Raw genomic sequence first — 16,025 nt, 5'->3', positions numbered from 1 at the left:
TCCGTTACAGGTCAGTTTTGCCGTAAACAAAACGCAGTGGGGAAAAAAATGTAAAACGGTTGAGGGATTGCGTTTTTTATTTTCAATTTCCACTAATTGTATGCCATAATTAATGGTGGCACTAGAAAGTACAACTTGTCCCACAAAAAATAAGCCCTCATACAGCTATGTGACTGAAAATATAACAAAGTTATGGCTCACGGAATATAGGGGAGAAAAATGAAAACGAAAGAACGAAAAAAAAACTCAGGTAGCCAAAGGGTTAAGGAATTACATCTTGTGCATGATTTCATCCACTTATTCACTTTTCTAATGAATATGATTGTGAATTATGATTACTTGTAAAGCCTCTTTCCTTCTCAGCTGCTGAGTACAGAAAAAATTGTAGATCCAATATCCATTTATCATAGATGACAACAAACAACATTTGTATTACTTGTATTTAATTTGCTAAAAGCAACATAATAATCTTACCTGTGATAGAACATTCGTGCCATACCCATCCTTTGCTTCTCGCCTCCTGATAAAACATCTTTCCAGTCTGAGACAGCATCCCACCCTGTATATAGGCATAAATATTCTAAGCATTCAGCTATAGCAAAATAATACTGTTGCTTACATCACTTTTATTACTGTTTATTTAGGCTTAAAGTAAATGTAAACTGCAGATTAACGGGGATATCCCACAATATTAATTTACTCTGTTACAGTTGGCATTTTTGAGATTTTCCACTGCTCACACAGCTTTTTAAAAAAGTGGGCATGCCTTAGGGCTCTTTCACACCTGCGTTATGGTCTTCCGGCATAGAGTTCCGTCGTCGGGGCTCTATGCCGGAAGAATCCTGATCAGGATTATCCTAATGCATTCTGAATGGAGTGAAATCCGTTCAGGATGCATCAGGATGTCTTCAGTTCCCGGAACGTTTTTTGGCCGGAGAAAATAGCGCAGCATGCTGCGCTTTTTGCTCCGGCCAAAAAAACTGAAGACTTGCCGCAAGGCCGAATCCGGAATGAATGCCCATTGAAAGGCATTGATCTGGATCCGGCCTTAAGCTAAACGTCGTTTCGGCGCATTGCCGGATACGACGTTTAGCTTTTTTAGAGTGGTTACCATGGCTGCCGGGACGCTAAAGTCCCGGCAGCCATGGTAAAGTGTAGCGGGGAGCAGCATACTTACCGTCCGTGCGGCTCCCGGGGCGCTCCAGAGTGACGTCAGGGCGCCCCAGGCGCATGGATGACGTGATCGCATGGCACGTCATCCATGCGCATGGGGCGCTCTGACGTCACTCTGGAGCGCCCCGGGAGCCGCACAGATGGTAATTATACCGCTCCCCGCTCCTACTATGGAAACCAGGACTTCGATAGCGTCCTGGGTGCCATAGTAACACTGAAAGCATTTTGAAGACGGATCCGTCTTCAAATGCTTTCAGTACACTTGCGTTTTTCCGGATCCGGCGTGTAATTCCGGCAAGTGGAGTACACGCCGGATCCGGACAACGCAAGTGTGAAAGAGGCCTTAGCAGAAAAGGTTCGTCAGCCCTCAACTCAAAAGATACATACAACATATGTACAGTTTATGCCAAAAAAACTACCGTAAGTCACACAAACAGCAAAATATGTGACTAATGTATTCAAAGGCAGGCATATCGTAGTTCTATGGACTTTTTTTAGTCAATGTTCTCCTGTATTTTTTAATGTGTGGAAAGGGTTACATTAATGCTTCAATCAGTATTTCACTCACATTAATGTAAAAAAAAAGGAATATGCATATATATCTCCAAAAACATAGGCCTTTTTCGCCCCATACTTTTTTCTGAGTATGCATTGGACAAATGATGCAAAAAATATATGAGTTGTGCAATCCCTAATGCACAAAGAAACTCTAAAGCTAGTGATGTGAATGCTCAATAATGTTAGGGTCTGTTGTTTGCTAGACAAATACCTTGGATACTAGTGTTTTATGTCTAAAAGCTCAGGTCTTGCATCAATATGTGTTTTATGTTGTGCTATTAAAGGGGTTTCTGGGATTTTAATAATAATGACCTATCCTCAGGATCAATGGGGTCCGACACTAGCCCCCCCCCCCCCGCCGCCAATCAGCTGGTTGAAAGAGAAGGCCATGCTCAGATCGACGGGGGTCCGACATTTGGCACCCAGCCGATCAGCTGATTTAAGAGAAGGTCTCGCTCCATGTCAGCGGTGCCTTCCCTTTATTGTTTGTCTGCTTTCCATCAAAATCATAGCGGTGAGCAGGAATAATTACAAGCTGTCCAGTTCAATGGGATGGCTCGTTTCTATTCAACTGTATAGGAACGAGCTGTCCTAAAGAAGTGAATAGGACGGCTTGTAATTAATCCTACTCACCGTTACGATGTTGACGGTGAGCAGATAAACAATGAAGGGAAGGCAGCGCTGACATGGAGCGAGACCTTCTCTTCAATCAGCTGATCGGCGGGGTGCCAAATGTCGGACCCACATCGATCTGTTACTGATGACCTATCCCGAGGATAGGTCATCAATATTAAAATCCTGGAAAATCCTTTTCATATATTTTTTGTGATACTGTACTAAGGTGGGATAATTCCATGAGTTTTTTCCACACAATTAAGTGAGTGCTGCTTTCCATTAGTAAAGCTAGTCAAAGTATTGTACTCCTGTGCTCACTACAGGAAGTCAGAATTAGTTTATGGATGTAAAACGACTAATCCCTGCTACAAAATAAGTAAAATACACAACCATTTCATGTTTGCGATGTGTATTGTATTGTCCACAGAGAATAGTGAAAATTCAAACTAAAGGTATATTCACACAACTGTATGTGTTTTGTGGTCCGCGAATCACAGATCCACAAAATACAGATGCAGTCTGTGTGCATCCCGCACATTTCACAGGCCCGATTGAAAAAATACCTATTCTTGCCCATTAAACGGAAGAGAATAGGACATGTTCTATAATGTGCGGATCGGATGCACAGATACGGTTAGCACACGGATAACATCTGTATCCTATCTGTATTTTTTGCAGCCCTAAAAAAATAATGGGTACGCGTGCAATCCACAAATAATGCAAATCGGACACAGACCGAAAATACAGTTGTGTGAATGCACACATGTTGCTGGCTACTATTATTTTGTAGACAATGCTGACACACTATTGGAAAATACAATCCAAAAACTAAGTGAGACATTCATAGAGTCTTATGGCTATTGTACAGCTATAATAGGTATTCTGAAACCAAGTGACAAAAAGCATGTACCTCCTTCCCTTTGTACAATATGATTCAGATGTACAATATCAAGAATACGCTCAAGATCTTCATCTTGATATCCTTTTTCATGCATGTCATCCACAGAGTCAGGATAGATCACTTGATCCCTCAATGTTCCAATTGACATATATGGCCTAAAAAAGATTTTGTTATGCATGTAATGATATATGTATCTAGCTATCACACATCAATGGTTATTGCCCGACATTAACACAAAATATTACACTGCAATCATCTTTTCAGGTATTTTATACTTGATGGACTGAACAATGGAGCAGGTACAAAAGTTAGTGTTCACTGATTTCCCTGTGTTTTTTCTGGGCCATCTTAATTAAAAATAAAAATAATTATTATATTAAAATAATCCAAGCAGTAATGCACAAATTCATCATTTTCAGTAATAATAGAAAAGTTTAGGCCTTTTAGACAGCTTAAACTTGAAACAAGTGCGAAGGAGAATAAAAAGGATTTAACATTAAGTTGTTTCTGGAACATATACATAGGTGTTTACAAACCCCATGGGAGATTAATTCAATTTTTGCTACAAATCTGCCACTTGTGAATACATGGTTATACTTTATGGAGGAGATGCATCATCTTCCTGTGCTTCTTTTCTGGCGTAAAAAAGTTACATAGCAACTTGCGAGTTTTTAAACTCCACTTGCGACAAATTTTGTTACAAGTGGCGTTATTGCGCCACCCTCACTGCTTTCAAAAGGGAGCATGTTGAGGACAGGGCCAGCGGGTCCCCCACATTTATCTTCATTTGTGCCTGTTTTAATTTGGGGCAGATGGTTTTTAAACATACATGGTGTTATTGGGGAAAAAAAACTGTGGTTTGGGTTGTGAACAAGGGGCAAAACTTACGCCTTAACAAAGGCAGAATGCCTGCCAATATTTATACATGCACAAGTGTTAACTGTCAGAAGAAACAGTGTCTTCTGAACGAGAATGGAAAAATTCTCCCTTTGAGGCCTTATGCACATGGCCATGTTCTGCGGCCGAGAACGGCCCGTGGTAACACGGCCTGGATTCCTGTTGAGAGCAGGAGAGCATGGCGTCATTGTATAGTGTATTACTGTAGTGCATAGCAACCAATGACGCCGTGCGCTCCTGCTTTCAACAGGAATCCAGGCCGTGTTACCACGGGCCGCTCTCGGCCGCGGAACAGGGCCATGTGCATGAGGCCTTACTTGGGAGCAGCAGCAGTACAGTGTGGATGCGGAAAGGGTAGGACAATAGTGGCATGTGGCCGCAATATTAGCTACAGCAGTAGGATAACAGCTTGGAACAGACAACAAAGTAGATGTGTGTGCGGCTATGTGCGGGTAGTATATTAGTAGCGGTGGCTGTGTAGAGGTAATGGTCGTAACAGTAGGGGTAATGGAAGTGGCAGTAGGGGGATAATCAGGAGGGAGCAGTGGGTGTGGCGGTGGTGGTAACAGCAGCAGCCATAAGGTATGGAATCTGATGGTATGCAGGCAGACAATGGTATGATGGAGCTGGCAATAAATAGCCACCGTCAGCAATGGCTGATCTATTCATTGGCATCAATCAGAGGTGTGTGAACATTCTCAAGGATCCATGCCTGATTAATTTTGACAAAATTGATGTTTTGTACACTGGCAAAGGACAACTTTGTCTGTTTGGGTGTGACGATGCCTCCTGCTACACTGAAAACTTTCTCTGAGTTGACACTGTAGGCTGGACAAGACAGTGCATAAAGAGCAAACTGGGCCAGTTCTGGCCACTGTTCTAATCTGACTGCCCAGAAGGCCACAGTCTAGGTAGGACTGAACCTAGACTGATTTATGTCAACCTGGAGCAGCAGGTGAAAAAAATAGTTCATCACGATAATGACACTGAAGCGGCATCTGCTGTTTCTGCTCTTTGTGGTAGCGGAAATGGTAGGACGGAGGTGACTTGGTGGGGAGGGGTCTCCTAGTCAGACACGAGGGGCGCAGAAAGCTGCGGTAAGCTGTGTACACAGTGTATTCTGGTAATACAATACTTTAGCTTCCTTTTCTGCAACTGGAAAACATCACCCCATTTTACTTTGATAGAGAGGGTCTAAAAGCATGGCTATCCAGTTATTAACAGACTGCATGATGTTAATGATACGCCTGTCATTTAGTAAGCAAACAAGCATACAGTTTGCCATGCTTTTCAGCTTTCGGAGGACCCAGTTCTTTTAGGCTCCCCTGGTTGTCATGGCCAGTCTCATCATCATCATCAGCTTTGTGCACCACTGACTCCTCCTCCAGTGGTAGCTCCTCCTCAGTGGGACTTCCTCCATGTGGGTCCCCAACAGCTACAGGATGCCCAACAAGATGCATAAGTTGTTTATGCATCAGTGTGGGCATCTGCTCTAAGATAAATATCAGAGGGATGATATCGTTTATGCCACAGTTGTCCCTACTGACAAATCTGGTGGCCTTTTTGAAGGGCCTGGGTACGCAACACTTGTCTCAAACTGTCTGACCTCAAAACAACACATGCTCCCTGCTGAGATGGTCTGATGCATGATGAAATAATCCACTATTTTACACTGCTTATACAGATGTTCCAGCATATGTCAGGTGGAATTCCAGTGAGTTGGAACATTGCAGATCAATCGGTGCAGCGGCAGTCCAGGAGGGAGTTCCTTGCCACAGAAGAATGACTAAAATGGGAGGACAGTCTCTTGGCCATGATTAGCTCCCTCTGCAAGCCACTGTACTTTTTTAAAAAGCTTTCCACCACTAAATTTATATTTACATGCGCCATGCAGGGAGCATGCGTTATTTCCACGAAATGCAGCACAGCCACAATGTTTCTGCAATTGTCACTGTCCGCCTTGCCCATTTGGAGTTAGCAGGAATACAGCCAGCAGCATGTTTGCTGCTTGATGCACCTTAGCTACTGATCAGCTGTGTGGCTACTCTCACCTAGGCTCATCAGCTATATCACAGCATGGCAACACTTCACTTTACACATATGATAGCAAGGTAGGAGAGTGAAAGCGATGCTCTGCCCTACTCTGTTGGGGCTGGGAGATGTCCATTAAGAAAGACGTGGAAGATGAAACTAAGTGCCTAATGTGGAAACTAAACGGGAACAAACATGGAGGTATCAATAGAACCTATCCTTGGTGCTGCATTTCCATTGCAATTAAAAACATTGACCCAGTGAGCCGTGAAAAATATGTACTGTCCCTGCCCATAACAGCTTGTAGTGTCCCACTAGGCAAATGTGGGCACTACACAAGGGTTAATTGGGCCATGTTGTTCCCACCTCCTGCGGTACAGGGTCGTTGTATTTTATGTGATGTTTTTTATGTGTATTTTCCCTGTTATCTGTGTATCAGGCCTGTTAGGGTGTAGTTCCTCCTCCTAGACAGTAGAGGGAGATAGGGAACCCCTAGTATAAATAGTCAGGTCCTGTTTAGGGAAGGGAAGTCTGTGTAGTCAGAAGTCAGTGTGGACTCCTGCTAAGGAGCAACTTCTGACATGCATCCAGATAGCCCAGGCTTCTAGCTTGCCACCAGGAGAAGGGTGTGCCTCCAGAGAGAAAGACCAAGTTCCCCTAAAGGTGCAGTGCAGAGCCAAAAGGTATTCCAGCAGAACCAGAGAGCTGAAGGGCAGAAGGATCTATTTAAAGCAAGGAGACATATACCTGGGGAAGTTTTCCCTACCCAAGGATAAAGCCAGCAATAGGGCATAAGGGCCTTGGGATAAAGACAAACAGGATTCTGAGAAGAACTGCAGCCTGATCTGTAAGTGTTTAACCCTCTAAGTATCTTGCAAAAACAGTGTGCCTGCCAATTGATGTAAAGCCTGCCTGTGACATACCTTTTATTTTGGGAACCAACTAAAGAACTGTAAATAGTTGAACTGTTTCAGTAAAGGAAGTTTTGGTTCAAAAAATTTTGTTAAGAGAGTAGGAAATGTGAAAAATGTGAAGTGTGGTGAAAAAGAAACAGAGTACGGAAAAAATGATAAAGGAAGTGAGGAGTAGAAAAGGTGTGTGTCATGTGTGAACATGGAGGAAAAAAATGTATCAAGTCGAACAAAAGTGAAATAAAAAAACGCCAAAATGGTTGTATGAAAACCGACTGTGAAGGGAGTGTGTGGGTGTGGGTGTGGGTGTGAGTGTGAGAAAAAGTTGAAAAAATGAATGAAAAAAATTTAAATTGGGAAATTGGGACAGATAAGATTAAGAAACATATATACATTAATTACAGAAATAATCTATATATAAAAAAACATAAATAAAGAAAACACACTAAAATAGTGACAAAAAGGAGGTACCACCTGCCAGATCTGTAATAAAATTAGAAAGCAAACGGCACGTGTCAGAGATCAAGAAAAAAGCTTAAAGAACTTACCTTATTTTTCTCTTTATAAGATGTACTTTTTCCCCCCCAAAAGTGGGGGGAAAGTGGCTGTGCGTCTTATAAAGCGAATAGACATAATAGGCGAATGTGGCGGCATGACGTGAAGAGGGGTGTGCCGCGCTCTCCACCCTACCCGCCCACCTCTCCTGCTTGTCTGCGGGTCTGTGCCGCTTGCGATGCCTGGACGGCGGCTTGGTTCTGTCTCTGCCCCCAGCTGCTGTGCCCTGTGTCTGCTCCTAGCCCCAGGACATCTGCAGTTACGATCCTCCCAGGGCTCGCTCCAGCCTCTCCAAGCCGCCTACATACACCCAGACTACACTCTCCTCTGGTCCGCTTGCCCATCTCCATGGGAACCTCTCAGGGCTAAAGTGTAGTGTCGGATCTGAGGTTTACGATCGCACAAACGTGATCCTACACTTCAAACTAAGGGCCTATATATTTCTTATTATTATAGATTTCCCATCCCCAGTCAATCTCTATTTGATCATGGTATCCTATTTTAATATGACATATTATATGCATAGTGAGTACTGCAGATAAGCCATTACTGCTAGTTTAGCAAAGTAGCACTGCTAGGGGCTGCTGCATACACTTTATATGTGACGGCTGGGCTGCTATTACTGGCACCCAATGTAATGGGGTCAGACCTCCCCATAAAAGAGTAATTCACAGATCCCCCAATAAGTGTCCTCCACAAATCCCCCCATAACATGTCCTCCACAGATCCCCATAACAGTGTCCTCCACAGATCCCCCATAACAGTGCGCAAACCACAGACCTCCCATTAGTTCAAAACCCACCAAAAGCACACTATTTGGTTCAAAATATTTTATTTTCTTAATTTCCTCCACAAAAACCTAGGTACGTCTTATAAAGCGAAACATACGGTATACAATACAGTGCAAAGAGTAAAAAGGTCTAGATAGAGATCAAAGATTTTTTTTCTTTCTTCCATGCTGATAGATCCACAGCTGAAGACCGTACAGGTGTAGGCTCAACTAAAACAGGAGTGTGAAAAATGCTCTAGATGTTAAGACTGGGAAATTCTATAACAAAATTGAACATATAAACATTAAAAATAAAAAAAATAAAAAAAAGTCCAATAAAATAGAGTGGTGATCGCCCAAAGGAGATCATAGGCGGATTAGTACAGGAAAATGCAAAAGAAGGAGAAAGAAACGTAAAAGAAAATGGGAAAAATAAGTAAATATACAGAAAAGGAAACAAGAAAAAAAAAACTCCTCAAAGATAAGACACAAAAGACAAATTTTCATTCAAGCCAGCAGGTGTCACCGTATTCAGAGTATAAATCCACTTGGACTCCCTCTGTGATAGCAGTTTTTTCCAATTACCCCCTCATTGTAAAATGAGAATCCGATCAATACCAATAAATCTTAGGAGATGAACCCCTACAGTTAGGCCCCTTTCACACGAACGAGTATTCTACGCGAGTGCAATGCGTGATGCAAACGCATTGAGTCCACAATGAATCTGGACCCATTCATTTGAATGGGTCTGTGTACATGAATGTTGGTTTTCACGCATCACTTGTGCGTTGTGTGAAAATCGCATGTTCTATATTCTGCGTTTTTCACGGATGGTTGCTTCGAGATGTTGTTTATAAACATTCAGTTTTCTATCACGCGCGTGAAAAACGCATCAATGCGCATTTGACCCGTGCGATAAAAATTGAGCAACTGCACGCAATTGCAGGCAAAACTGAATGAACTTGCTTGCGAAATTGCACATTTTTGACTGAACGCATCCGCAACACATCCGGACCAAATCCGCTCAAACTCGTCTGCAAGGGACCTTATGGTACTGATGAAAGTGTTTGGGAATAGTTTTCAATGTGGAAATGTCCACTGTATCCTTCGCTGCCTCTATTTCCAAAACATGTTCACGGATGTGGCGTTTGAACGCTCGTGATGTAAGTCCCACATAAATCAGATTACAGGAACAATGGGCATAATAAATTATGCCAGACATAGAACAGGTTATCGTATGAGTGATTGCAAATTCTCTTGACCCATCCGAACTCCTAAAGTGGGTTGCTCTGTCAACATTCTTACATGCAACACAGCGATTGAAAGGTTTACATCCCCAAGGTGATCTAGAAGGACTGAAGGTGTTCCCACTAGATGAGGTAGAATAGTGACTTAACAAGTTTATCCTTAAGGTTTTGGGATCGTCTAAAAGTGATTGATGGAGTAACAGGTAAAGACCGTGCATGGACAGGATCAGCCACTAGAAGGTCCCAATACTTACTAAACGCTTTCCACATTTCAAAATGCTGAAGAGTATAGGTAGAAATGAAACGTGAGATGTCCAATTCAGAAGTTTTTCTGGTCTGTGAAAACAAGAGTTTCTCTGTTGGAATACTTAGCTCGAGTATATCCAGCCCTGATATCTTGTTTGTTGTATCCACGTGTCAGAATTCTCTGTTGTAAATCCACCGCCTGATTTTCAAAAAGCTCCAAATTGGAGCAGATTCTTCTGGCACGTAAGAATTGTCTAACAGGGATACTTTTAATTAGAGATTTCAGATGTAAAGAACTAGCATGTAAAAGCGCATTGACAGATGTTTCCTTTCTAAAGAGATCAGAAACCACTGTCCCATCATCTGCCACCCGGAACTCGACATCAAGAAATTCAATCTCCCGTGTCCCTGCCTTATAGGTAAGTTTGATATTCATATCATTATGATTCAGACCCTCTATAAAGGTATGGAGTTCCACCAACGAGGCCTGCCAGATAAAAAGCATGTCCTCTATGAATCGCCCCCATCGCCACGCCCTGGAACTGTAGGAAAAAACGATCTTTAAAAGTAAAAAAAATATGCTGTAAGACAAAATTCAAAACAGTCAACAGGAACTCACAAAGATCTGAATCTAAGTCAGAGGTCAACAGGAAGTGGCGACAAGCTGCCATCCTGTCAGAATCCCGAATTGAAGTGTATAAAGACTTCACATCACAAGTTACGAGAACCGCATTGGCATCAAAATGGATCCCATTTATCTTCTCTAAAATGTCATTTGTGTCTTTTATATAAGAGGGTAGGATTTCCTCCAGAGGACGTAGAAAAAAATCAAATATACCTGCAAACCAGTTGACATAATCCATTAGTCCCAGACACTATCGGACGGCCTGGTAGGTGATGAGCTTGTTTGTGGATCTTGGGTAATAAAATAAAAGGAGGCAACAGTGGGATGTTCAGGAAGGAGGCCATCATATTGACGAAGTGTAATCAGACCATTAGCAAAACTCTGATCTAAAATCAGGGACAAGTCTGACCTAAATTTAGACATAGGGTTGAATGTCAGTTGCCGATATGTATTCGGGTCACGTAATTGCCGAAAGGCCTCCTTCTCATAAAGTGTTTTTGGCCAAACAACCACATTTTCCCCTCTATCCACCGGTTTGATGACGATATCCTCCAGGAGGTTCAATTCCCTAATTGCTCCTCTCATGTCAGGGGTATAGTTGTCATGACAAATGGTTGTAGGTATTTTCTCAAATGCCCTAGATACCATTTGTACAAATAAATCCATATTGGGATAAAGGGATAAGACAGAGGTAACAAACTTTTGGGGAACTTACTGGTCATGGGATCACATTGTTTATCCACCAGGTCCATCAGATCCTTGAGAGCCTTTTGTTCCTGTATCGTTCGAAATCCAAGGTCTTCTGAAAGTTTTTTTTATTTCACTTTTTGCAATTTTAAGTTTTTTTCTCTTTTGTTTGACAATTTCTTTTCCCCTCCATGTTCAAACATGACCCACTAGAGATAAGCGAATCGAAGCTAACGAAGTGGAATTTAATTCAAATTTCAGGAAAAATTTGATTCGCAACTAATGTGAATTTCCTCGCACTTCATGGTATTGAATCGCGTTTCTCCTAAAATGGCAGCTACACGTGTGAGGACATGGGGCAAGGAACTCTGGAAAGGCGGGATGACCCATAATGCCATGCATGCAGCCAATCAGCAGCCAGCCCTGTGATGTCACAGCCCTATAAATAGCCTTAGCCATCTTGGATTCAGAAATTTTCCAGTGTTATGAGTGCAGGAACAGACGTGAGAAGTCGCTAGGGACAGCAATTGTGAAAAAAAAAACCTGAAAAAATGATTTATAAGTGCAGGGAAAGGATAGGGAGGAATCATTTCACAGCATCTTAGTGCAGGGAGAGACGTCAGTAGTGTTGAGCACGAATATTCGAATAGCAAATTTTTATCGCGAATATCGCCACTTTGAGAATTCGTGAATATTTAGAATATAGTGCTATATATTCGTTATATAGAATATTAGCAATTTTTTTTTTTTCATTTGAACACGATTCCTCTCTGCTTCTTTCTTGTGGGCCAACGAGAAGGCAGCAATGTCAAGTTCATAACAATACTTAGTCAGACCTGCTAAAATGTGAAGTTGCACGTAGTGTGAAAAAATATTCTAATCACAAATATATTGGAGCACTTGACTCTATGTGCATATAAAGCTATTCTAATGTTCTGCCGTGCCAACCATTTTCTCCAGTCTCAGGAAACTGATACCAGATTGAAAAATATAGCCAAAGTGACCTACGCCTGTATTTCGCATTACGAAATCGCATTACGCGATTTTTACATTGCCGATTTATCGCATTCAATAAAATAATCTCGAATTCGTGAATATATGACAAATATTCTACAAAATATTCGTGATATATTGCGAATTCGAATATAACCCCTGCCGCTCATCACTAGTCAGAAGGCGCTAGGGACAGTTATAGGAAAAACCTCATTGTGAAAAAAAAAAGCGTTATATGTGATGTATATTTATATGTGCGTTATATGTGGTGAAAGCGTTTAGTGGCGTATTTTGGTACAAAAATAAAAATATATATGCAGTTCACTTCTGCAGTTATATGTGGTGAAAGCGTTTAGTGGCATATTTTATTACAAAAAATATATATATACGCAGTTCACTTCTGCAGTTATATGTGGTGAAAGCGTTTAGTAGCGTATTTCAGTACAAGAAGAAAAATATATTCGCAGTTCACTTCTACAGTTATATGTGGTAAAAGTTTAGTGGCCTATTTCAGTACAAAATGAAAAATATCATCGTCGCTTTTAGTGGTGTTTAAATTTCATTTTTATTTATTTAGTTCAGCTAACAGTATGTCATACAGAGAAGTGCCAGGTCCTGCACAGGGGAGTGGCAGAGGCCTAAATGTTCCTGGCGCAGGCACAGGTCGCAGCAGAGTAAGGGGGCATAGCAGCAGGAGTCGCAGCGAGAGGCTTGAGCTTCCGGTGTCATCTAGCGGTCTAGTCTTGACCAGCAACCCTGCGGTTCTTGATTGGTTAACTCGGTCATCCACTTCATCCTAAGTGACATCAGACACCCCCAGCCAACAGTAGGTGGGTTCGTCAGACACAACCCTTAGTTGGCATGGCCCAGGAGCAGGCCCTGTGCCCTCACCTGTCCTCAACCTGCCTCTGTCCTTTTCTGCTCCCTCAGCCAGAGAAATTATGTACGCTCAGCTCCACTATACAGCGAGGACAAGCTACTAGAGGACAGTCAGCAGCTACTGCCCAGCCAAGTTCTGGAGGAGACATCAGCAGGTTCCTCCGCTAGGCGGGCAAGTAGTGAAGAGGATAGTGGCATTGGAGCTGGTGTTACGACCGGTCAGGCTCCTGATCCAGAGACCATTGAAGAGGACATCCGTGACGTGCAGACAGTACTCGATGATGATGAAGCCGATCGCACTTGGGAGCCGGGTGAAGAAGGGCCTTCGTCATCATCAGGAGAAGAGGGTGGCAGCTTGCCCGTGAGGCAGCGGCTGAGCCAGCAAGTCGTTGGCGTGGCCGGGAGTCAGCAGGGTGGCAGCAGTGGGAGGTCGGAGCCAAACAGGCATGGGGTAGACCACTCGCTTTGCAGCAGCCTACCTGCCCGGAAAGGAGTGGTTCACGGAAGCAGAGGCGGTAGCAGTCATCCAGTGCGTAGTGTTGGGGGTAAAATCAGGTACTGGGCGGTGTGGCAGATTTTTGTGAAGCTGTCGGAGGAGGTCAACACGGCCATATGTAGAATATGTGGGCAGAAGGTGAAGCGTGGCCAGGGTGCCAATGTTGGCACCATGGTCCTGCGTCAACATATGCAGCGTCACCATAAAGTGGCGTGGGAGAACTGTGGCTCCGATGTGGTGGTCCAGTCTGCCGCAGCAACCGCTGTATCATGCAGTGGCATGCCGCACCTAATTTCAGGCAGTCAAGGCTCCCCCACCTCAGCTAAACAGAGCTGTCTGTCGTTCCCATCGTCTGCTGTACCTAATGCTCCTGCTCCTCCTACTCCTCGTCAGTCATTCCATCAGCAATCGATTACCGAAGCGATTGCCAAGAGACAACAGTATGCATGCATGCATCCAACGGTGCAGAAGCTGAATGTGCTCCTGTCCAAGTTGCTGGTGCTGCAGTTCCTCCCTTTCCAAGTGGTGGACTCTGCACCTTTCAGAGAACTGATGGCTTGTGCCGAGCCAAGGTGGAGAATCCCAAGCTGTCATTTATTTGCCAAAAAGGCAGTACCAGCCCTGCACAAACATGTAGAACAGAAGGTGGGCCAGTCCTTGAGTCTGTCGGTGTATGCCAAAGTGCACAGCAGCGCCAACGTGTGGAGCTGTAACTATGGTCAGGGACAATACATGTCCTTTACGGCCCACTGGGTGAATGTGGCTCCTGCACAGCCAGACCAGCAACTGGTGTCGCCGCTTCCGCCTCCACGTTCTCACACCGTTGGTGCAGCGACAATGTCCGCTTCTGCCTCCTCATTCTCCACCGTGTTCTCAGCCTCCACTGCATGGACAAGTCACAATGCCCCTCCAGCATACCACATGTGTAGGGCATGGCAGTGTCATGCTGTTCTGCACAGGGAAGGAACTGCTCCGTGTGATTCATCAAGAAATCGAATCCTGGCTTTCTCCACGACAACTGAAAATCGGAACCATGGTGACCGACAACGGGAAGAACATGGTGTCGGTGCTGCGTCAAGGAAGGCTGAGCCATGCGCCCTGCATGGCACACGTGTTCAATCAAGTTGTCAAGCTGTTCCTGAAGTCTTCCACCCATCTGCAAGACATCCTAAAAATGGGCAGGAAACTTTGCATGCACTTCATACACCGCAAAGCACACCCTCCTTGAGCTGCAACGGCAGAACGGCATCCCCTAACATAAGCTGATATTCAACGTTTCCACCTGTTGCAATTCCACCCTCCATATGTTGGACCGAATATACGAACAGAGAAAGGCCATCAATGATTTCTTGATGATGCAAACGGATAGGAGTACTCCCCTGTGAAACTTTGATGTCAGCCAGTGGCAGCTCATGCGTGACACCTGCCGTTTGTTTAGGACCGTTGAGGACGCCACATTATTTGTAAGTCGCCAGGACTAAGGGATGAACAACGTCATTCCACTGCTTCATGGCCTGGAACAGATGGTAGTAACAATGGCTAGTCAGGGGACTGGAGACGTGGCGCCTAGATCTCACGGCCACATGAGCCCTGTGAGGGCTGAACTGGAAAAGGAGGAGGGGGGGAGGACATTGGAGCACAGGCAATGTGTAGCGAAATGGGTGGTTTTTCTACTCAGGTGACAGGAGAGGAGGAGAAGGAGGCGACAGGGCGATGAGGAAGACGAGACAGAGGACCCAGACACACCGTGGCAGTATGCAGTGCAGATGGAGGCAGGGAGTCCATCCAAGTCACTTGCACAAATGGCCCGATGCATGCTCACTTGCTTGCGTAGTGACAGACAAATTGTCACCATTCGGCAGAGGGATGGCTCCTGGCTCTCCACCTTGTTGGACTCTCGCTACCGGTCCAAAATGGGGGCCTTTTTTTTTACACCCACTGAGAGGGAGGACAAACTGAACTACTATAGAGACATCCTATGTAGTCAGTTGGCCGCTGCCTATCTCCGCCATCGTCCATCCTCTCGCAGGTCTGACCGGGGGGGGGGGGCCTCTGCGCTCACGTTCCACTGCCATGGCTGCTGAGAGGAGTGGGGTGGCAGGAGCAGTACCAGCTCCATCAGCAGCAGCCTGAGTCTACAGTCGCTGATGAGTAGCTTTCTTCACCCGCATAGTTAAGAAACTACTCACCAGCAGCAGCAGGTAGACCTGGAGCAGGACCTGAACCAGCAGGTGGTGGCATACTTGGACAGCACCCTGCCAGCCGTCATTGAAGATCTGATGGACTACTGGGCAGCCAAACTGGATTTGTGGCCGCAACTGGCCGAGTTTGCCCTGGAAAAGCTGTCCTGCCCGGCCAGTAGTGTGGCATCGGAGCGGGTGTTCAGTGCGGCGGGAGCCATAGTTAACCGAAGGAGAACTCGCCTGTCCACCCAAAATGTGG

General features: G+C 44.4%; 1 protein-coding gene across 1 annotated transcript in view; it reads right to left on the bottom strand.

Moving 5' to 3' along the window:
• The window catches only part of ABCD2 (ATP binding cassette subfamily D member 2), a 105,397-nt gene that overhangs the window by 17,403 nt on the left and 71,969 nt on the right, over nt 1-16,025 (bottom strand). Inside the window, exons 7-8 of the mRNA XM_044276772.1 lie at nt 3,257-3,402; nt 475-559 (exon numbers count right to left, since the gene is read on the bottom strand). Of these exons, the coding sequence (XP_044132707.1) occupies nt 475-559; nt 3,257-3,402 (231 nt within the window). The remainder of the gene's footprint in view (nt 1-474; nt 560-3,256; nt 3,403-16,025) is intronic.

The sequence above is a fragment of the Bufo gargarizans genome, chromosome 2 (genome assembly GCF_014858855.1).
Source record: "Bufo gargarizans isolate SCDJY-AF-19 chromosome 2, ASM1485885v1, whole genome shotgun sequence".
In the NCBI taxonomy this organism is placed as follows: Eukaryota; Metazoa; Chordata; class Amphibia; order Anura; family Bufonidae; genus Bufo; species Bufo gargarizans.
Note: the sequence above shows the minus strand (reverse complement) of the source record. Positions and strands in the feature narration are given on the sequence as shown.